General features: G+C 32.3%; 1 protein-coding gene across 2 annotated transcripts in view; it reads left to right on the forward strand.

The window, feature by feature from the left end:
• Positions 1-993: 993 nt before the first annotated feature.
• LOC126741985 (sorting nexin-29) overlaps positions 994-23,713 on the forward strand; it is a 48,548-nt gene continuing 25,828 nt past the window's right edge. Inside the window, exons 1-5 of one of the 2 annotated variants that reach the window (XM_050448495.1) lie at positions 994-1,367; positions 8,943-9,133; positions 9,225-9,360; positions 9,416-9,525; positions 9,585-9,704. In XM_050448495.1, coding sequence (XP_050304452.1) covers positions 1,267-1,367; positions 8,943-9,133; positions 9,225-9,360; positions 9,416-9,525; positions 9,585-9,704 — 658 coding nt within the window. In that variant the 5' untranslated portion in view covers positions 994-1,266. The remainder of the gene's footprint in view (positions 1,368-8,942; positions 9,134-9,224; positions 9,361-9,415; positions 9,526-9,584; positions 9,705-23,713) is intronic. The other variant, XM_050448496.1, reaches the window with a different exon arrangement.

Consider the following 23,713-nt stretch of genomic DNA (forward strand, 5'->3'; position numbering starts at 1 on the left):
AAAAAAATATTTTATTACTATATGCCATCAAAAACATTTAAAATACACATACTCTTACATGAGAGGCCAGACATTTTGTAATATGTATTTATAATAATCAAGTTAAAAATTAAACATTTGAAAAGTGGAAGTTCTGCATTGAACTGATTTTGATTTAATTTAAGACTGAAGATTGACAATACAAGAACATAATAATAATAAATAAAATCACAATTTCTTATCAGACATCTGAAATTTGCTTGCTGCAAATCAATTAAAACATTACTACTAATATTGAAAGAGAACTTTTTAGAAAAAAAAGTCATGAATTTAAAATAACAACCAAACAAATAACAAACTCATAGCTCGTGAGGAACTGGGTGCACTCAGGGCACAAAGTGCCACCTTGATGCCCCAATGAATTACACAAACCTGCGCTAATTACACCAATGGTTTGTAAATTTTGCCCGGGTTCCGCAATCGTGCTACATTTTTGCCCCAATTGATTCGCTGTTAGTTTTTTTATGGTAAAGCGTTTCCATGGAACGACTGACTAAATGCGCCAAGCACAAGGCCAAAAAAAATTGTTTTACTAATGTAACATTATAACACATAAATGAAACTATAATATGGGATTCCTATTGTATTTGTTGTTTCTGTCTTCATTTCATTTCGTAGGATCTTGCCCCTTGTAGATCTTTATTTCTAGATTCTTAGATCCTTCTATATTATATAGCTTATACATCCTTTTAGCATGAAATGCTAAACATTCTTTCAAGTGCACATACAGATTTTTAGTCTACAGTAATTTTAAATAGTGTAAATTTATTCCGCTTTTTTTTTTTTAATTAATCGTTTGGTTTGTTTCGTTATCGAGTATTAGCTAGTCGCGACGAGGATAGCTATCGCAGTCGCGTTAGGGTATGCCTCGCTTTAACGTACTAGTATCCCAGTAGCAACAATAGCAACATAAAAATCTTAATGACAATTCCCGATCCATCCACCATTGACACATCTGTCAAATTTACCACCCATGAAAAAAAAGTTTCACATTTCGCAAACAAAAAAGAAAACAATTAAAAATTATGGTGTGATAAGAGCTTTTTGTTTTTAATTTTGCAATTCCAAGTGTAGATAATCGGTTGACCTAGTTACAGTGTCAGTTTTAAACAGACTGGATAATATAAAATGGGTTGTCACATATCCCCAGTATCAGGAAACACCGATATTTAGGTAGGAAACCCCACAACATATCAGAAAGTGAACTCTTTTTAGTTGTTTTAACTGATGTCAACTGGAATCCTTTTGTTAGCTTCCCAATGCAAACCAGAAGACCCTGACAAAATATCAAAGCAATTGTTGGAGTATGTGCAAAGGTGCCAAAGAAGGTAAAGAACCTACTTATATAAAAAACATGACTAAAACTTGTAGTGCTAGGTTAATTAATTTAAAATTCATTCATAATCCTATTGTAAAAAAATTGAATTTTTTGATCCATTTATTTATTTATTTATTTATTTATTTATTCAATATGCGGGATCAACCCCAGACTTAATCTTAATACCACCTTAATTAAACTGTACAAGTTCTACAAGTAGTAATAATATTCTCTCAAAATCTAAACAATTAACAATGCAAAATTAACTAAGAAAAAACAAAATATATTATTATTAATGACAATGATCAAATGTACTTCAAATTATTAATCATAAACCAAATTTATATCAAAAAACAAAATCCTATAAACTCTTAATAAGACTCCTAAAATGCAATAGGGAAATTCCCAAAAGTTCAATTCCAGTAGAGTTTACTAGTCTCAAGGTTCTTTCAACAGGCGGGTGCATAGCATAGTTGATATGATGATGAGGCAAAGAAAACAATCAATTTACCCTCAGCTTACATACCTGTTATTTACCTCTAATATTTATTTTAAATATTAAAATATAAGGTAAAGGTTAGCGTCTTTTCTGAAAATCATACTTAAATCAGAAAACAAATTTTCAAAAATGTATATACTGTACCCATTATCATAAAGGATATAGGATAAAGGAATGATATAGGAATCTTTCCTCACATCTTAGTGTCAAAATTAGACCCCATTTTCCATAATTTTAAGTGTGGTTTTCAGAAAAGTTACTAAATTAGACCATTACCAAATTTAATATATTTCTCTAATTCACTATCCCTTACAAGTAGTCAGCATTGCCACTTGTGCAGCTAGAGTCAGATTAGTTGCCAGCAACCAAAATTGAGAATGCAGCATATTTCTTTTCTTTTCATAATATCCATTTCTTCTGAAATTCCTAAGGTATTTTTAATATCTTTTTATCCAGATATTAACAATGAATAATAATAATAATAATAATAATAATAATAAGCCTTTATTTCCAACAGGCAACTTGACCAATAATAGGAAACAGTTGCAAAACAATGAAAAATGTAGTTAAAAAAACACACACAAACCTAAAAGAATGAAAAGAAAAGAAAAAAGTAAAGTAAAGTCACAATCTCAAAAGTTATCCAAAAAATTAGAACAAATAACTATTAATATGATATAAAAACCCAATTATAAAAGTTTAACAAGACAATCACATATTCAACAAAATTAAATTAAATTATCTGCAATATACCTACTAACTATAACTTAAACACATGGGTCTTAATCCCAAGAGTAATGATCCACCAAGATATCGACAGTCAGATGAACCGGAGAGAAATTTATATCACACATGTGACAGATCTGATTAAATATAGTGCATATTGTATATAGTGGTGATTTCAACAGGATGTTAGTATGAGGCCTTGGCAGAAAGAATGTTAGGGGATGTCTACCATTAAGCGTAGGCACCATGAAACGTACACCAGAAAGAAGTACAGGACTATCAATGAATCCATTCAGTAACCCATGCAGGAATTTTACAGAGAAGGTCATTCTTCTGAGATGTAATGGATGTAGATTGAAGCATTCCAATAGTTGCCGATGATCAAACCCTCTTACCGGATATATGCCATCCTGCCTGAAGGCCAAAAACTTAGCAAATCTACGCTGAACAGATTCAAGGAGAACAACATGATTCTGATAGAGCGGGTTCCATATATTGCAGCCAAACTCCAGTTTTGATCTCACAAAGCAACAGAAAAGCAGTCTTAATGCAGATTCCAAAGTAAAACTCTGAGAACTTCTAATTATGAACCCAAGTCTTCTCAGGGCTGACTTGACTCTGTTGTTGAAGTGTGGAACGAATGTAAATTCAGAGTCAAAGGTGATACCAAGATCAGTAATTTGCTCTAATCTACTCAAAATAGTATCATTAATAAAGTAATTAAAATTTAAGGGGGTTTTTGATCTAGAGTAACTGACCACACTACATTTAGCTGCATTCAAGCCTAACCTGTTAACAGCGCACCATACCTCCAATGTATTTAGACAGTTCTGAAGAAAAACACAATCCCAAACCATATACATTATACCATTACATTAACCATATACTCCAAACCATATACATTTAAATATAGCTTCAAATCATCGGCAAAAGCCAGCCTATGACAAGTGAGTGACTCAATTTAGTCATTTATAAAAAAACTAAACAGGAGCGGACCCAGGTTCGAGCCCTGTGGCACACCCGACGTTACGTTAAAAAGTTTCGATTTAAAGCCCTCATATTCAACATATTGAGATCTACCAATTAAGTAGGAATGAAATAAATTAAATAATCTCCCTGAAAAACCATACTGAGTTAATTTATGCAGCAAAATATAGTGATCTATCCTATCAAAGGCTTTTTGGAAGTCGGTATAAATAACATCGACTTGAGTATTAACATCAAGTGATTCACAGATGTGGCTAGACAGACAGGATAAGTTAGTAACACAAGATCGCCCGCTAAAAAATCCATGCTGGTCTACAGAGATGAGTTCTTTTGTGTGACTAAATAGGGACCGATTCAGGATAATTTCGAAAATTTTTGAGAAGTTACAGAGTAATGAGAGAATGGCCTGTAGTTCATGATTTGATCAGAGTCCCCAGCTTTTAAAATAGGTATTATTTTAGCAGTCTTCCAAATTTCAGGAATTTGTTCTGTTGACAGTATTAAGTTGAAAATGTAGGTCGGTGGATCAGCCATGGACACCAATGCAATATTTAACCAAGAAGCTAGGTACACCGTCTACACCAGATGTTAACTTATTTTTGACTTTTTTACTAGCCAAAATAATCTGGGAAGCATCAACGTTGGAAATGTCAAAGTGGGGCACATTATCAGACGTCGACGAATGCTTAATGAAATTTGATTGTATAAATGCCTCACCAAAGAACAGTGCAAAAGCATCAACTATGTCTTGTGGGTCTTTAACTACCACGTCATCGGGTAGCCTAATCATACCAGGAATGCTGGTGCCAGCTTTCTTAGAACCAATAAAATTCCAAAAGCTAGATGGGTCCAGAGAAATATTCCTTTCGGTGTTTGATATATACAACTTATATTCATTGCGTATTTGTAGTTTGATAAGGCGTCTAAGAGAATGGAATTTATTTTGAAAGAATGGAGAATTGTACATTTTAAAGTCCTTGAAAGCCTTTTCTTTCCTATAAATGGTCTTAATCAATTCTCGAGAATAATAATTTGGAAATCTTCTTTTACGTTGCTGCTTAAGAGGAATGTGTGCGGCAAATATGCTATTCAATATTTCATATAGGGCTCATTAACGCTAGAGGATAAATACACAGTAGACCAGTCAGCTTCAAGGATGATGATTCAAATGATTTATAATAATAATAATAGGCCTTTATTTTTAACTCGGCGAAGTTCAGCACAGCTGTTATTAACCGAGCATACATACAAAATACATAAGATTAAATTTACATATTGGCAACTTAAGGTACTAACTAAGCAATGATACTTTTGTAATTATAAAGGTATACAGAAGGTAACACAAGCGTAGGAATGACATTTTATGAAATCAGTAGAAAATTTTGACATTCTATGGTGTAAGTATATTGCTTTTACTAACTAACAATTTAAACTTGGCTAAGTAAATGTTGCTTATATTTTTTTTAACTGTCAACAATAGTAGGTCATACAGTTTGCAAAAAATATCAGTGTTGGCTAACTTAGGTAACAAATAGGAAAACAAGTACTGGAAAAGTTTGGTTCTATGCCTGGGAACATCAAATAAATCATTAAAGCGCGTATCTCTCCCTGTTATGATGAGTATTTCTTTTATTAAGCTTATCAAACAGATAGCCTGGACAGGAACTATCAAGTAACCGTTTTGCTAGACAACACAGTCGAAGATTATTATTATTACTATTACTAAAATTTATTAAAAATTAAGTTGTGATACATCAACACATGCAGAAAAAAAAATTGCAAAAATTTGACGTTAAAATATACAGGATGTTCCATTTAAAAAATACCAAGTTTAGACCCATTCTGAAAAATAGTGCTCTGTATATGGAGGTTACAAATCTCTAAAAACTAAGGTTTTATTCTGAGGATGGTCAAATGGCCACATGTTAAAGGAATTAAAAAGGCTGTAACTGTCAATATCAAAGGATTTTAATTTACATTTGTTCTATATCAATAATTAATATCTGAATTGATTTATAATGGTTTCAAAGCTCTACAAACAAAAGCTTTTTTGTATAAACATTTATTGAATGGTTCATTCTTAAAAAATTGAAAGAGTCTCTAACTCCTAAAGATCTTAAAGGATTTTAATGAAAATTTCTTGAAAAGTCTAAGATCATTTTTTAAATCAATTTGTAAAGGTTATAAATTTCTTGTTAGCACATGATTTTTTCTATGAAATTGAATTAATAATTCCAAACAAATAAGTATTTCAAACAACAAATAATGGTGGTCCCATTTGAAAAAAAAAAGTTAGGGTAGTTGTTAGGGGATGAATTTGTCATTTTGGGGTACTTCTTTCTAAGTAATTTTGGGTAGTGGTAACACAACATTTTTAAAGGTTTTTTTTATTTACCTTAGCAAATAATACAAACCAAATTTTTAGAGCTTATTAGCTAGGAGCATATATTATAATAAAAGGGTTGATGAACTTTTTGAATGAAGTTTTTTTTGCACAATTTCAGAAGATGTTCTTTATTTTTTTCTTTTAATATAGGTGCTGTATCATAGGCTTTAACTAATTCAGTACCTTTCATTTTGCTGTGAAGACAAATCAATTTCTTTAATTTCCTCCTCAAAATTATATTTATAATACACTTTATTAAGATTTTCCTGTTCAACTTTAATTACCTGGATGTCACCCCAAATAACTTTTTCATTTTGGGAATTTTTAGTAAAGTTTTGTTCAAATTTATTTGCAACTTCTTTAAAGTAAAAAAATTCTTTCGTTGCTAATTCTTTAATGGCGGTTTTTATTAATGGTGGCCATTGGGAGTGGACCAATCTTTGGTCCGCTCTTTAGAATTCTTTTTTTCTGCTTTTCAATGCATTGGAGTCTCCCTTATAGCATTATAGTCTAATACTAATGCATTATAGTCTCCCTTTTGACTGGGTATGACCCACAGTCAAAAATTTATGAACAATACTTTTTACTTGTGGGTTGCATATTGTGTAGAGGTACATTGACACTACAATTTTTTTTTGACCCATGCAATTATCGGAGTAAAAAATTAAATCTATACCAGTGGGCAAACTATTGATATAATTGAAGAGTCATGTTGATATCGCATTTGCACTGTGGGAGGTAACTGCTTTATGCCAAAAATAGCACAGACCATGTTTAGCTGCCATTTAAAAAATCGTAAAATTGAAATAATTTAGGCGGCATTTATAGCTATATATATTTATTAAAGCTGAAACATCACCACACGTCACAATAATGTTTGAATCTTCCCTGGCAGACTCTACTTAAATCTTTTGCTTTTTCCTAGCCGCTTTTGTTTTTACTTGCTATATGACCATCATAATTTTCTTGGGTTGCTGCTTTTTCCTCAGGATTGCAGTTTTTATAGGTTTCAGAAATGGAATATTGGTCCTTTTTGGGCTGATAAAAGGAAATATCAAACTCTCTGTTAAAGATCGTTTCATAAGCACATCTTTTAGAAATTGGTAAATTTTCTTATTGCCGTTCTTGTTTGTAATATCTGTACATTTGAGCCAGTGTAAAGGATCCAAATTTTCTTGTTGTATTTGCTTTAAGATAGTGTGATTCTATAGCCTGAAAACTATTAATGGAATCTCTTAGAGAATTTTTAATGCCATCTTGTAATCTGCTATTACTCTCCTGCTTGCCTCTTTTATCCTTTTGGACTATATTTGCCTTCTTCTATATAAACATTTTAACAATTCTTACATACATAGACTATAGAACACACACAACACAATAAAAAAGGTAAAAGAAGAAAAAAAAAAGATAAAGTAGTAAGAAGTCACATCATGCTACGCAAATCTCACTGTCAAAAAGTTATATTTAAATACTTGTCTAGAGAATAAAATACTTAGCAAGTAAAAGTTTCTTTATATTTTTCCTAAAACGTTTTTCACAATTTATTAGCCTTATATAAAGGGGTAGATGGTTAAAAAGCCTTCTGCCCCCATACACAATAGAGGACTTAATCTGCTCACTTTTTGGGATAGGCAGAGGTAAAAAGAAGGTTGTTCGGAGATCTTCAATGACATTTTCAAGTGGCTGTAGTATCTTAGTCTGCAAAACATATCGTAAGACATTCAGCTAGGCCTTTATTACCAATCAATAAGAAGGTTTTTATGTCATGCCAATCTTTAAATAAATTAAAAATGTATGTCAAAGTTTTGTAAAAATAACTTTAAATACCTTTTCGGAAATATGTGTTTGGCGAATCGATCTACGATTGCACATTATATCTATTTTTTGTATACAACGAAGGAGGCCTAAGGATTTCCTACTCTGCTGTCACATTGTCATATAAGATGCGTGATTTAATTGATTGGCTTGGAACTTTTCTTACATCTAATAAATGCTAAAAAATAGCAATTATAAAAATATCAATATTTTAATTAATATGTAATTATGATCCTACTCGCAAAACAATTCACCGCGAGATGGCGCGGAATTCCGTGGACTTATTAAGAAAGTCCGCCTTATCCTATAGTCCATTTAGTCAAAGCCCACCACAAAATATGGACGAATTTAAACTTAAAAGTCTTATAACAATAAACCTAAATATAGCTTATAAAAAAAGTAAAAAGTATTTTCGATTTTGGTGTTTTTTTTTTCATTTATTCTTACCTTGGAAGCTACACGATTATTGGCAGATTGTAAATTTTCTTCGTCTTTTCGTTGTGATGCTCTCTGGACCATGAATTTAGCTCTTGAACACTTTTTAAATAATATATTTTTACTCTTATTAATTATAGCACCTTGTAATTGATCACATAAAAAACACAAAAATAACAAACACACTATTACGGTGCCTAAATATTAGCAAAAAGTGAAAAGTTCAGTGCCATATCGCCAAAGGTGTAGTTATGGCTGTATTGCACCAAAAGCCCAACTGGATTTCATAGGGCCATATCTGCAAATTTTCAAGTTTAGAAAACCACATCACTTGTCGCTGTATTTCATTCAAAAGTCCTACATTTTAATAATGCATCACGGCCTTAAAATTAAAATTTGCACTTATGGCAGAATTGAATTGGATGTACGAAATATTTAGAATCCTAAAAAAATGCTTTACACACTACTAAACTTTTTCCAAAAAAAAATGGGTGTGGTGGGTCTTTTACTTATTTAAAATTGATTGATTTGTTCCAAACCATTTCAAAGCCATGTACAATTTACACATGAACATCTGACCATGTTCATGTGTAAATTGTAATTGTTCAGTTTAAATTTTATGGCATGAAATTAAATATTTTTTCAATACTGACAAAATATTATATTTTGTTTCCTTAAATAATGTTCAGATGGTACTTCTAGAAAATTGTAATTTTTAAAATAGGACTTTTTTTTAGATTTGGTGGTAAAAATGAACTTGCAACAGAATTCGACTCCTGCATAGCTGGCTTATGCTTGTGCCTGGAAGCAGTTTTCTTACATGGAATAAAATCAAAGCAGCAATCTAATCAAAACTCTGTAAATTCAACTTTTAAGCAAGTGTCTGATATTGTTGCTCAAAGCTTACATATCAAACAAGAAAACATTTGTAAGTTCAATTAATTTACTTTATTTTTGAAAATATTCTATATTAGGTAAATGAGTTTTATTGTACATATATTAAATATCTGGGTTTTTAGCATTCTGGTCATTTATTGAAAGACATCTTACAAATCACGAACGGGAAAGATTTAATATTTTAAAAAGTGTTTGGACAGATATAGGAAAATGTAAAGCTTGGTTAAGGTCAACTTTAAATGAGAAATCATTAGAAAGGTACATTCAAAATTAAGTGAAATAAGAATTCTAAGATAATTATTGTACATTTTAGGTATTTGCATAAAGTTTTGAGTGACAAAGATATATTGGTTGAACACTATGAATCCTGGGCATTGCTTCGAGATGAAGAAAGAAATAGTATGCTCCCTAACATGGCTGCAGGTATTGCTTGATGTGTTATATATACATCATTTCTATTTGTTTAAATTTATTTCTTATAGGTTTGGGATCTATTTTATTTGCAATAAGCATTGATAAAATTGAGTTTAATACTTCCATAGCCCCAAGACCTATGTTAATGGGATCTCAGGAAGAACCTATTATTGAAGTGCCAATTCCAGGTAAAGCTAAGTAAAAGTCTCATCAAGTCGTTAAATTAATTTGCAGAAACAAACATATTTAATTTGATACATATAATGCAAACAAAGCTTTTGTTTTTGTTTAGGAAAGTCAATATTATTGCATATTTTTATCAAGAATTACTGATTAAGCAAAACAGCAGACACATTATGAGTAATTTATTGTTCAGTATATTAGCAATTATCCAAGATAATATTTTTTAATTAAACGTTTACAATAAAGATGTTTAATTTTAAACTATTACACAGGGGCTTTAGGTATATTTGCTACTTCCTAATTTAATAATAATAAATAATAAATATACGTTTATTTGCCAATATAAAATATCTAGAAATTACATCAACATAAAAAGAAAATTAACGCATAATCTCAGAAGCTGCACTCATTCGCCACTTGTTTGTGAAATTTTTGGCAAGTCGGAAAAATATATGTACAGGGTGTCCCAGAAATAAACGATAAACGGGCAATAGACAAGGTGTTCAGGGATTCAAAAAAATATATTTAAAAAATCTATCTTGAGTACTTTTAAAATTATAGGCATTCATAGAAAACCGAAACAAATTGACACCCCCAGTTGACCTTTTTAGTACTGTGGTTACAAATTTTTGAATTTCTTAACAATTTTTTTTAATATAACCCTGAATAACCGTTTTGATCAATTACAAAACTAAATTCAAACACAAATGTTCACATTTTTAAGAAATTATCAGATTTTTGCTCAACTTGTGTTAAAAATTGTGTCTTTTGACCATCATTTCCCAACTTTAACTAACTGTCCTGGAAAAGAAAATTACTTCACTATTGGGCAAGTGATTTCAAAAGTTGGCGTATCTAATCTAGATTTCAAAATGGTAAGATACTTGCTAGATTAATGGTTCAATAGGGGTGTATTTTTTTTAAGACATAGTCAAATATACGCCGCTACTCTAACCTTAGTTAATAATTGTACAGTCAAAATAAATAACTGAAAAAAAATCAAAGTCAATTAAATAAAACTTTATTAGAGTCACAACGAATGCTGAAATTGTCTGCCCTCATTCCTAATACAGATTCTACACCTTTTTAGAAAAGATCGAGTTTTTAATCGGGCGAATCTTTCATTGTTGATCTGTTCAGCGGTTGCCTGGATTTTTCGGCGCAGTTCAGCTGCGTCTTCTATAGGATTGTTGTAGGCTCCCCAATAAAAGAAATCCAAAGGATTTACATCGGGTGAACGCGGCGGCCACGCCATTGTTCTGCCCCGAACCAAGAATCGCGGATCTTCTCTACGTCTTTGCAACATTGTTTGACAAAATTCAAGTCTTGCAGGGTAGTCTCGAAGTAATAAACTTTGTAGCCGTTGTACGTGGTACGGATTTAACTGTTTTTTTTTTAAATATTCGATATGCCGAACATTTAGACCCGCCTGTCCTTATTTCTATTCCATGTACTGAGGTACTCGGATCACGTGCAACTTCTTGTAAGACTTCGGTCTTGTGGGGCAACCGTGGTCTATAATAATAATAATAATAATATTCTTTATTTGCCAATAAAATCGTATACAGGACGAATAAGCAGCGCCATACAACGGAGGATCTAGCTCCCATAGGATACATTGATTTTTCTTATCTAGAATTCATAGAGGCAATAGCCATATATAAACAAAATAACAAAATTTAAAATAAATATTCTAAACATCTAACATAAGTTACAATTACACTTATCTACAATTACAATTATCTAAAAGTAAAATTATAAAAACATTTAATCTGCAAACGGCTTTTTTAAATTGGACTGATTCAATGCTCCTAATATCAGCAGGTTGCATTCTATAAGCCCTGATGGCCATATAATGAGGACCCCTTTCATAGTAGGCTGAATTATGCAATGGAATGTGTAGATCGTTTCTATGTCGTGTAATCATAGTCACATCCTCAGCGTATATTGCCGTATTCTCAACAAACAAATGATTGTGTTTTTTCGTGAATAAAACCAAGGAATAAAAGTATAGGGAAGGAAGGGTGAGTATTTTTAGTCTCCTGAAGTAAGGTCTACAGGAAGTTCTGTAGGTCAGGCCCAATAAACAACGAATGTTACGCTTTTGCATTATAAATATATCTAGAGCTCCTCTTGCTGATCCCCAGACACAGATACCATGTTGTAAGATCGACTGTACCTGTCCGAAATAAAATAGGCGAATAGATACCTCAGACACTTCATCCCTTAATCTTTGAATCAATCCGCACAAGCTAGCTATAAATTATATATATAATATTATAAACCCTAATAAAGGTTTATAATATGTTTCTTCCAATTTAAATTGGGGTCACTGTGTTAATTAAAGAATCTAATACTATTGGCTACAGGGATTGACTGGCCTCCAGACCACACAAGTAGAGATTCTGAGACAATAGTGGCCTTCGAAAAATTAATCAACCCCGTTTTGCTAGCCGCTTTGCGAGTTCAAAGACAATTTACTGTCCAAACACCAGGAGCCCAATTCTTGACGGCGATAGAATAGAACGATTAATATAGCATCTCTGGGGATCGATCCCTAACTCATCTCTACTCCCTCGCGGCATCTTAAAATGTGTATTCTCGACAGAAAAGGAGAGAGCAAATTTCAAGGGAAAGCATAGCCGTGTTGCCAAATATTGCAACCCATTATAAAAGGGTATTTTTGACATTTCAGGTTGTGGGGGAGCTTGTTTTTAGTAGTGGGGATAGTTTTATGGGCTGCCGGTTTTTTGCTGTTTAGCGTTTTCGTTTAAGGCTGTTTATTTAGTTTGGTGTTTTTTCTTGTTTTTATTCAACTTTTTTTCATCTTTTAAGACCATAATGGTCTGATTGATGATAATTATAAAAAGGGGTCACTTTGTGAAAGATTATTTCTCGGAATTCTCAAATATTCATTAGCATCTTCTTGGTTTTGCTCAACAATATCCCACACCAAGATTGCATTTAAGTTCATCTTAGTAGCAAATTAGAAAAGCAGACGATAAAAAAACGCTACTTTAAATAACCGCAATCAAAGACAAAATAAACAATATACATTCATAAACACCACCACCCCATAAAATAATAAAAACAAAACAAATTTACCAAAATGACACATGACATACAAAGTGAAATTAGTGCGCTTGCGTTACATGCGATACCTAAATCGTTCCCCGCGAAAAAACCAGTAGAAGAAATTTTTATCTCCAGGGAGCAACCTTTCTATCGATATTCAGTAGAGCGAAGTTCAAGAATACGGATTTTGTGTTTTTAATAGAGCCACGCCCCCTTTCTATTAGCCGTTCTACTCCCCGGTTTTCAAGAATTGGGGCCCAGGTGGAGACACCTCATGCGCTCTACTGCGGTTGAGCAGCCCCGTGAAAGATCTACCATTGTCTTCCTGGTAACTATAACTGATGTGTCGTCGGCAAATTGACAAACCATTGACATATAATAGGAAGAGCACGGGTCCCAAGATTGAGCCCTGAGGCACACCTCCTCCTATAATTTGGGGGGCGGGAAAACGTTGGTGAGCCAGAATGTGTCACGCAAACTATTTGTTCTCTATGATCTAGGTATGAACTAAGTAATTTAGATGCTGCACCCCTAATGTCATACCGTCCCAGGATACCTAGCAGTAAAGAATGGTCAACCGTGTCGAACGCCTTAGACAAATCGAAATACAGCCTTACGAAATACAGAGGCCTTTCTCTGAAGATTCCCAATGACATATTATATTGCACTATTAATGGCCATTTCTGTCGATCTTTTGAAACGATCCGTATTGGTGTTTATTTATATTTGATGGTGAGTTAAATAATTCATAATTATTTGATAGGTAACTCTTTTAAATACCTTCGATACGGATACCGGCCGATAGTTGGCAATATTAGTTTTTTCTCCCTTCTTAAAAACAGGCACTACTTTTGCCCGCTTAAGAGCAGAAGAGAAAATTTGGGTAGCAAGACTCCTCTCATTGATCACATTGGAAATGGGTCCGCTTAAGTGAACCCCAACGAACTTTAAAACGAATACCGGAATTTAATCCAAGCCAGAGGAAAATTTATTTGAAAGGTTCATCAATATCTTAAAGATATCCTGAGAATTACCAGGGTTAAGAAATATGGTTGGATAATCATTATGCAAGTCATGTATATTGAAGTTACAGGTTTGTTCACAGTCAAGAGTAAAATGTTGAGCAACTAATTCGGAGATTTAAAATGGGTTCTCAATAGAATAACCATCTTCCCTTAAAACAATATTTATCTTAGTTTTATTTTTACCTGACTCGGGTTTTATGATTGACCATGCCGATTTTATCTGGTATGTAACGTAGGCTTCTCTAGAATTATTATACTTGTACCAAACATAGATATCTTTTATGTAGTTAGAATATCTCTTTATCTCTGGTGTAATCCAGGTTGGCTTATTATTTGTCATCCTAGTTGTACCTAGAAGGGGATACAAAAGAAAGTATTAAAGTCTGCCTGCACCACCCATTTGATTTGGACATCGGCCCTCTAGAAGTAATCGATGCACATTTAGAAATACTCTGTAATCTAGATAAGGTTCTTCATTTGGGTACCTTTGAAGATACAGTTTAGCGGCAGAATTAGCCTTGCATCAACATTCTCCACAGATCAGATGCATGTTAGCATTTTCCCGCGCAGTATAACGATCTGGCATGGTTTTGTTTACTAACTAAACAATCACACGGTTATCGATAGTCCAGAAAAGATCCAAAACCCAAATCAAGTCCAATAAGCCAAGCCAAATTAACGAAAAAAGCCAAAATAAATAAAACACGATATCAACACGAATACAGAAAGATGCGTAGTAAACGGAGGATAGCAAAGTACTGCAGTAGCAAAGGTCTTAATTAATGGGCCAAGTTGCGTCATTACCTGTCGTCTTACTTACCCTGTAGGGGTATTTCTGAACAGGGAGAAAGAAGAATAGTCTGTCGCCACGTTCACCCAATTAAAATAAATTATTTAAATTTACCGCACATTTGACTATGTACTAATAAAAAACATACCCATTAAACCAATAATCTAGCAAGTCTCTTATAGTCCAACCAATCCAAATTGAAAAAGCAAAAAATAAAATAAAAAAGCCATCAAACGTTTCCGACCGAACGCCACAATACCGGGGCTAACTAATAAAAACACCGAAACAGTACGAATAGCACAATATTCCCCCTCTTAATTTTCGGATAAGATCGTTTGAAATAAAATATTTTGTACCTTTTAGTTTAGAGGCACTCCTTAAAATAATCTGTTTTGTGACCGTTCTAACCAACTTTACAAGAATAGGTCTGGTTTTGTTTGACTTTTCTTTTCCCAATCGGTATACATTACTAATATCCTGTTAACGACCTTTTTTCCTAAATAATTTCCACCTATTTGTTCCTATTTAAGATTAAATAACATTATATTATGTTTCTTTTGATGTTGCTTTGGTTAAATTTTTTTTTTCTTTAAGGTCAGTATTTTTAGCTTCCTAATGCTTATTTTTTGAGCCAATACTTTTAATCTATTAGACTTTAAGTATTGTCTTTCTAGTTCACATTAGATTTTATGTGATTTTATACCTTTCAACATTTCAAATAAATCATTATTTGTTTTTTGATTTTGTGTGCCCATAATACAAATTTTGGCCGCGTTTACCAATATCCGTCTCCGTACAAGTTAACTCCTTAAGTACTCTTATAAAATATACATATACATACAGCATTAATTTAGAAAAAAATAATTTACGTTTATTTTATCATGTTAAAATGTATTTAGATTTTAAAATTAAGGTATCTAATAAAGGGATTCTCAGGCCGACATTTACTAAGAATACTTTTTTTACAAGAAAAGATAATTTTTTACTAGAACTTCATTATACTGGGTACAAAAAAAATGGTATTTTTAACACATGCAATATATTGCAGGTGGCGCCCTCTGAAAAATATAGCGAATCCGTGAATGGATTTAAATTTCTCGTTCCAAAAAACCCCCTCACACCAAATTTTAATTTAATATCTTATGAAACACTCGACTTACTTTAAAAAAACGATTTTATATTTCTTATTTTGACGCCCTGTATATTGAATACTGAGCGCCCTATTAAAAAATGACATAACGAAAGTCGGATTATTTTGGTCCGCCCCATATGTGGCCGGCGGATTGGCCTCCCTTTCAAGCTGTCATAAGTCAAAATGTTTTTATGCGAGATCAATTTTTGTTCGCATTGTTTTTTTTTCATCTCTTAAGAATATTTCTTGTAGAGATATTTTTCAAAAACGGTTTTTATAATCGAGATGCATTCCTCTTTGCCAATTTCGCTTAGGGTAGGTTGGGGCTAGTTAAGCCGGATTTGGAAAAATGAAGGGTCATGTTGTTATTATTTAATATAAATAATTAAACATTCTAGGGATTATTGATGTATATATTTGTTTTTAAAAATCAATTAATAAGTTTGACGAAATATTGTTTTATTTAGGTAAGAATGACTGCAATATGGCTGGGTACAGTTGACTCAGCTTACGCCACATATGGGGCAACTTGAACCGACACATAAGGCCAGTTGAACCACACAAACTAAACTAGCATAATGGCTAGTTAAGTCAGTTTTCTGATGAAAAATAAAAACCTAATTTTAGAAATACTCAAAAAATTTATTACCAAAACTAAATTAAAGATTTTGGAAATTAAAAACTAATCGCTGTCGCAGTTTATACACATATAATATATACTAGTACCCGGAGTGCACATTTAAGGTGCATTTTTTGCAATTGGAACACTGTATCCATTCTTCACCCAGAACACTATCTGTAAACGCTGCTAGGCACATCAGACATAAACATTCATCATCTTCAGACTCAGACGGTGGCAATAGGGAAAAAGATTTCTTATTTATTTTATGCTGTTTTATGTTCTTGGAAAACTTGTTTTCTTTTTCTCGAGCAACGGCTCCTAGAGTCTTTCCATCGTCTGAATGTGAAGAAGTAATATTGGACCGTCGTTCTTTATATTTCAATAGTGTATTACCTGAGTAGGACACAATAGCTTTTTTAGCAGCTTCTTTCTTCTTTTTGTCTATTTTATCAGAACTTTTCATTTGCCTTTTGCTTTGTTCTTCGTGTGCTTCTTTTTCTGGCGTGTCTGTCAAAATCGCGCAAGCTCTCTTCCTTCTCTGGTTTTGTGTTTTTCTTGGTCCTGCCTTAGGCAAAGGCCGCAAGCTTTCAGGTGAAAAAACTTCAGTAGATGTAGATGGTATGGCGTTGTCATCAGGTGTTTCTAGAGCTATGGTTTGGGAAGTGCTGGCAGAAATGCTGTTATTTTCTGTCGACGGCGGCTGAGATATAGATTCGGGAACTGGACGATCAGTCCCATATAATGGCTCGAAATCTGTATCAGAAAATAAATCATGATTATAAGGATATATAGCCGTTTTTGAAAATCCATTTATTATATTGGAACTTGTAGCTCCTAATGGCAAAGATGTGGCAACAATTTTTGGTATTTCGTATATGCTAATTGTCTGTCCGGGGTTGTTACGAAGCTATGCATCCTGGGCAGAAGCCAAATACTTCTTGAAAGGCCCGAAGATTGACACGTCCAGTGGCTGAAGTGTGGTGGGAATGAAAGCATTACCACTTCATTGTTCTTTGCATATTTTACGGTCTCAATTGATAAATGTGATGAATGATTGTCCAGTAAAAGTAAAACAGGATACTGTTTAGTAAGGCTTGTATGTTTAACGAAATGATTCATAAAATTCTAAATCAGTCACCCAACCACTTACATTTCCTGCACCGATGCATTCTGGAGGACCGTTTGAAATAAAATAGGGTTTAAATTTTTTTCTGGGAAAGACAAACATGGGTGGTATTGTATTCCCTATTGCTGATACGGCGGTAATTAGGGTTACATTAGTTCCACGCTCTCCTGAAGTAACAGCACCTATGTTTCTTTTTCCCTTCGCTGCTACTATTTTTGAAGGTTTTGTTACTGTAGACACGCCAGTTTCGTCTGTGTTCCAAATTCTTGATGGCGAAAATTTATATTTGTTCATAACGTTGGCAAGTTTTTCGAAAAACATATTAACATTATGTTTATTGAACGAGGTTGCCCTACCTAAGCTTGTCGGTTCTGGTTTTCTTATTGAGAGCTGAGGGTTTCTCTTTAAATAAGCCGTCAACCAGTCTTTTCCTGTCATTTTATTTATCTTTCAAGGTTCAGGAACGTTTAAGTTATATTTTTTTGCACATTCGAAGGCTAGGCGTCTAACATCAATTGGCGATAGACCATAAAAAATGGATGCCAATTTGAGCAAGTAATCTTTAAGAATTTCTTCTTGCTCTAAAGAAAAAACTTGACGAGATGCAACATATCCCATTGTTAGTTCGTCTGATCCATCTCCACTCTTTAATTTTTTTATATATCGGCCCAGTACGTTCGATCAATTCCAAATTCAGTTGCTGCGGTTCTAATACTTTTTCCCTCATTTTCAACTGCTTTTGCTGCATTAAATAGCTGCTCTTTTGTCGCCTCTCCACGTGCGCTCGTCCTCTTGTAAGTAAGCATCTGAAAATAAAACAGGAATATAGCAAATTTTTGATATTGGCAAATAAACGTTTTGAATATGAATTTCTTTTGCATTTTGAGCACTTCATAAAAATTTATCGCGCCATGAAATGACCACTTCTGATTCACGTGGGTTCAGAAGAAATTAAGTTTTTTACAGACCTGTTGTAGTTTACGTTAAAAGCAGGTATAAATACATTAGTTAGTAGCATGAAGACGTCTTTAAAGCCAGCATCATTAGCAAATCCTAAATCTTTGTGTTCATTTACTTAATACAATAATATAATATTTTAAGAATAGAAGTGCAGAACTGTAGAACTATGCTGATGTAACTTTATATTTATTACCAGAACTATTGTTTTTGATCACTTCAATATATTTCAGCTCATCTGTACTGCCAAATTAATACCTCATGGTCTTACTATACTGCTGTCAATATATAAAAAAAACTTATAAAAGAAAAACTCTTAATATCTGGCTATATCCTAATCTTAAGGAATAACCAGATCAGCATACGCGAGTCTTACCAAAATATACCATAAAAGAGGAAGATATTTAACAATTACGGAAATAAAATTTTATATTATTTCAATTTACTATTCGTAGTAAGCTTTGAATAGTCTGTTTATACTTAACTACTATAAATTATTTAAAATGTAAATTTGTGGCTTAATTTTCAGTGATTTAAATATTGCCCAAACCCGATTTATGCATGAATATCACTGTTAGTTTGAATTTTATGAGTCGATACTCACAATCAGTAATAAAAAGCCATTGATAAAATCTGTATCTAAAATTGATAATTACATTTTTTATATTTTACTAAAATTAATTTTTAAACACGTTATATTAACTAATTATACTTTCAAATAAATTTACCACTTTATTGAGGTTTAGTTTATTTAGATAAAAAAAATTGGAATCAAAATCTAAGGTTTTATATTAATTTACATTTTCATATTTATTATTACACGTGAAACTCTATTTAAACTTAAGAAAATCACGAAACTGAGAATACTATAGAAAAGAATAACAAATAATTTATTTAGTATTGAGGATTATTACTATAAATAATATTCTGTAGTTGATTGATCTCTAGTTAAAATGCCTTATTTAGTTTTGATTAAATTCGCGGACTTTTAATAGGTAAGTACATAAAATTCGATCATTGAAAGACTAGAATCACTATACAACAACTTTGTTTGAGTCCAAGGAGGACATTTTTAGCTATATATTAACACTTATTATAATGTGTTGGATTTTGGATTAAAAATAAAAAGTAGAAATAGATATAACCTTATCTAAGAGCAAAAATAACATCCTCAAACTAAAAAAAAAACTAATTTTGTTATTCCTAAAATCGCTTATAAAAAATTTGAAATGGCAACGCCGCAAGCAAAAGCTCTGTGATGCGCGAAGAATGTGATCAACAAATTTGTGTTTACACTCGGCATTTGGTGAAGTTCTGTGTTTTTTCTTTAGTGTTTGGTTGAAAAACAAAAAAATCTCATTTGAGTATTTTGTGAACTGTTACGGTGGTATAAATTTGTGCCGTTTGTGCCGCACCATGGAAAAATACCGATACTGTCATAACTAGGGTTACCACACGTCCGGATAAATCCGGACAGGTTCGGGTTTTTGCTACGTCCGGGCGAGTCCGGGCGGATTTTTCTTAAACCTCCGGGTTTTTCTTTAAGACAAGAAAGAACATAAAACATAATAGACAATTATTTTGAAAACATTTAGATATTTCAAATCGCCGATAAATTTAGTAGTGTAAATTCACCTTTAGTCTTTAGCGGAATAAATAAAGTGGAGTCGCATCGGTATGTCAATCGCTCGTCTATAACGGCATGCGCGGCAAGAGGTTTTTTTCTTTCCGGGAATCCCCAATGCATTTATTTACATTATTTTCACAGTGTTTACGGTAACGTTAAGCAGTTCACGACTTTTTAGGTTTTATTAGTGAAGATTTTTAATTATATCTTGTTAAAAGTCTGAAATTGGTGATGCCAAAACGCAAATGTACTTATTCAGATGAAATTTTTCGGTTATACCCTTCCTTTAAGAAAGGAAAAACCACCAGTGAGGTAATTTGCAATGTGTGCAACTCTTCAATATCAATTGCTCATAAAGGCAAGCTTAATATTGAGACCCATATAAATAAAGAAAAGCACAAACAAATGTTAAGAGCTCAAGCGGGAACTTCTGGCCTTCAAAATTTTGTGGTAACTTCTGGAGAAACCAAATCAATAAAAGCTGCTGAAGCAACATTAGCTCTCCATACAGTTTGCACTCACCAATCTTATAAGTCCATGGATTGTACAACCAAGGTACATTTTTAATTATTATTTTATGTGTGTAGTTTATAATAATTGTATGTTTTTGTTGTTATATAAAGCAATTTACCATGATTCGGCAATAGCCAAGAAGGTTACCTGTGGACGAACTAAGGTCGGGGGTATTATAAATAGTGTAATTGGACCCTATACTCTTGAAATGACTCTCCACGAAATAAACAAAAACAAGATTTCATATATTGGTGTAGCTACAGATGCAAGCAATGATAACGCACTAAAAATGTTTCCAATGCTGATACAGTATTTTGTTTATAAAAATGGAGAAAATCAAACTACATTATTAGACATTAGGAGTGCTCCAACCGAAAACGAAACAGCAGAAACAATTTGTGATTTAATTTTAGATACGCTGAAAAAAAATAATTTAGAAAAAAATGTGTTGCATTCTCAGGGGATAATTGCAATACAAATTTTGGTGGCATAGGCAGAAAAGGTCTAAATAATATTTTTAATAAATTAAAATCTAAAGTTAATCAAAATTTGTTTGGTGTAGGTTGTCCCTCTCATGTAATCAATATTGCAGTGCACCATAGTTGTGACAAATTAAAAGTTGATATAGAAACCATCATACTTAAAATGTTCAACTATTTTAGTATTTACACTGTACGAGTTGAATCACTAAAAGAATTTTGTGAATTTGTGGGCACAGAACATGAGACTCTTTTATATCACTCTAAAACTAGATGGCTATCTTTGTTTCCCGCTATTGAAAGGGTTTTAAAAATATTTCACGCTCTCAAGGCATATTTCTTGTCTCAAGATGATATTCCTCATATACTTAAATCATTTTTTGAAAACGATTTTTCAGAGAACTATCTTTTTCTTGTCCATTCTTTGATGTCTGTTTTCCATACAAATATAGAATAGATTGAACGTCAGAACAATTCTGTAGTGGAAACAATGGCAATTTTAGAAAATGTTATTTTTACTTTAGAAGAAAGAGCAGCTAACAAATTCATTCCTTTAAAAGTTCGATAAATTTTTAATAAGTGCATTGAAAATGCACAGAAATATTTGATTTGTATAATAATTCAATTCAATATTTAAAAAACTGGCTCAAACCATTTGAAGAATTCCAATGTTTCAAATGGATGAGCTTAAATGATTAAATGATTACTAATTATGATCGGGACAGGGACGTTATGCCCTCATTAGTATATTTAACATCAAAAGGAGTCGAAATCTATGATACTAAATTTTTTGATGAATTTTGTAACTTAAATATATAATGGAAAAGTTGGACTCTAATGACCACAATTTGCCTACTAACGAAAAATAGGCAAAATACTTTAATGCGAGTATTTCTGAAGAAATATTTTCACAATTACTAAAAGCAGCCGAATTTCTTTTTGCAATCCCATCACCGCTCAGTGGACCAAGGAAAGAAATAGGACTGCTTTTATCTTCTGTGAAAGGAATAGTTATGAAAAGTGAAAATATCTTCTGTGAAAGAAATAGACTACCTATAATTTCAAACATATGAGTTGTTTAGAGTTTTATGATTTGATGCTTTTGCCAGAAAATTTAACTCTTTTAAACAAAATACAAAGCAGTGAAAAGTATCTTTAAAGTGATTGAATTATTTTTGTTTTGTTATTGAATTATATGTGTACTTTGTAACTCAGTTTCTAATCAAGCTTAATAAGTTTAAATAAATAAAACTTTTAAAAAATATGATTTTGGTTTTGTTTTATTAGTAAAAATCAAAGTTCATCTCGGCAAAATGTTCTTCGTCAAGAAAACGAAAAAAAAAATGTTTTAGTAAAAAAAAAATTTTTTTCGGATTTTCTCCGGATTTTTGTTAGGGCTTGTCCTAGATAGGCAAGTTTTGATCTGGTAACCCTAGTCATAACATCATATCAAGGGAAAACCGTTATCATAGAAATCATAGTATCATAGTATATTTATGTATATATATTATTACGTTATCATAGTATATCATAGAAATAAACCTAAATAAAAAGTTGAATGTGAAATATGTGTGAATTACAAGAATGTATATTTTTTAATTTAAAAATTTTTTTGAATATAGGTAACTATCTATTCTCCCTAAAAAATAAAAAAACTCGAGTTTTGTCCATGGTTTTATTAACAGGACTGATTTTATGTTTTTTTGTTGTCTTGGCAGAAAAATGACATATCAAATGTTAAAAATGTGTATTTTTAAAACATGTATTATTCAGAAAATTCTAATAATTATAAAATATTTAATTTGCATGAAAATGGTTTTTATTTGAGGTACCTTTACTCTAATGAAGTGCGTTAAAAAAACGCATAAACAGTAATATTGTTTCTATTTAAAGCATATCCCACTACCAAAGAACTGTCGGCCCTCCCATTTTTCTGAGTTGAGGATCATAAGCATGCTTCCCACACTGTCAAAAGTGTGAAAAATTTTTGAGCAAATTCTTTATAACCAAATATTCACTTATTTTTTCTGTTAACAAAATCCTGCCAGATAATCAATGTGGATTTCGAGAGGATTTTAGTACTGTATCTGCTTTAGCATCTGTGCTTGATGATATATTCAGTACCTGCGATGAAGGCTACATAAATATTTTGGTACTTCTAGACTTCTCCAAGGCCTTTGATACTCTGGATCACCGTCTTCTATTAGCTAAGCTAAAATATTATGGGTTCGACAATTCTAAGCAAACCGTCGCAAAAGGTGGTCTATAACAATATTACGTCGGATGCATTGGATATTTTGTCACCCCTTCTATTTATAATTTACACCATTGATATAATTCTTGCACCTAAATATTGTAAAACACAAGCATTCGCGGATGACACACAAATCTATGTCTCTTTTGATTATAACAAATCGCAAGAAAGGGCCGATAAAATAAACGTTGATTTTCAAGTAATTTAAGAATTATCTGCTGAACATAACCTAAACTTAAATTCTGACAGAACTAAGCTAATATCTATTGGAAGTAAAATCAAAAGAAACTTAAAATTAAAAATAAATGAACTGCATTAAATTTTTTATTCAGCGCAAAAAATCTTGGCTTACCTATCGACGAAGATCTCAGATTTAGTGCACACGTTCAGAATATAACAAGAAAAAGCTTTTGT

The sequence above is a fragment of the Anthonomus grandis genome, chromosome 11 (genome assembly GCF_022605725.1).
Source record: "Anthonomus grandis grandis chromosome 11, icAntGran1.3, whole genome shotgun sequence".
Lineage (NCBI taxonomy): Eukaryota > Metazoa > Arthropoda > Insecta > Coleoptera > Curculionidae > Anthonomus > Anthonomus grandis.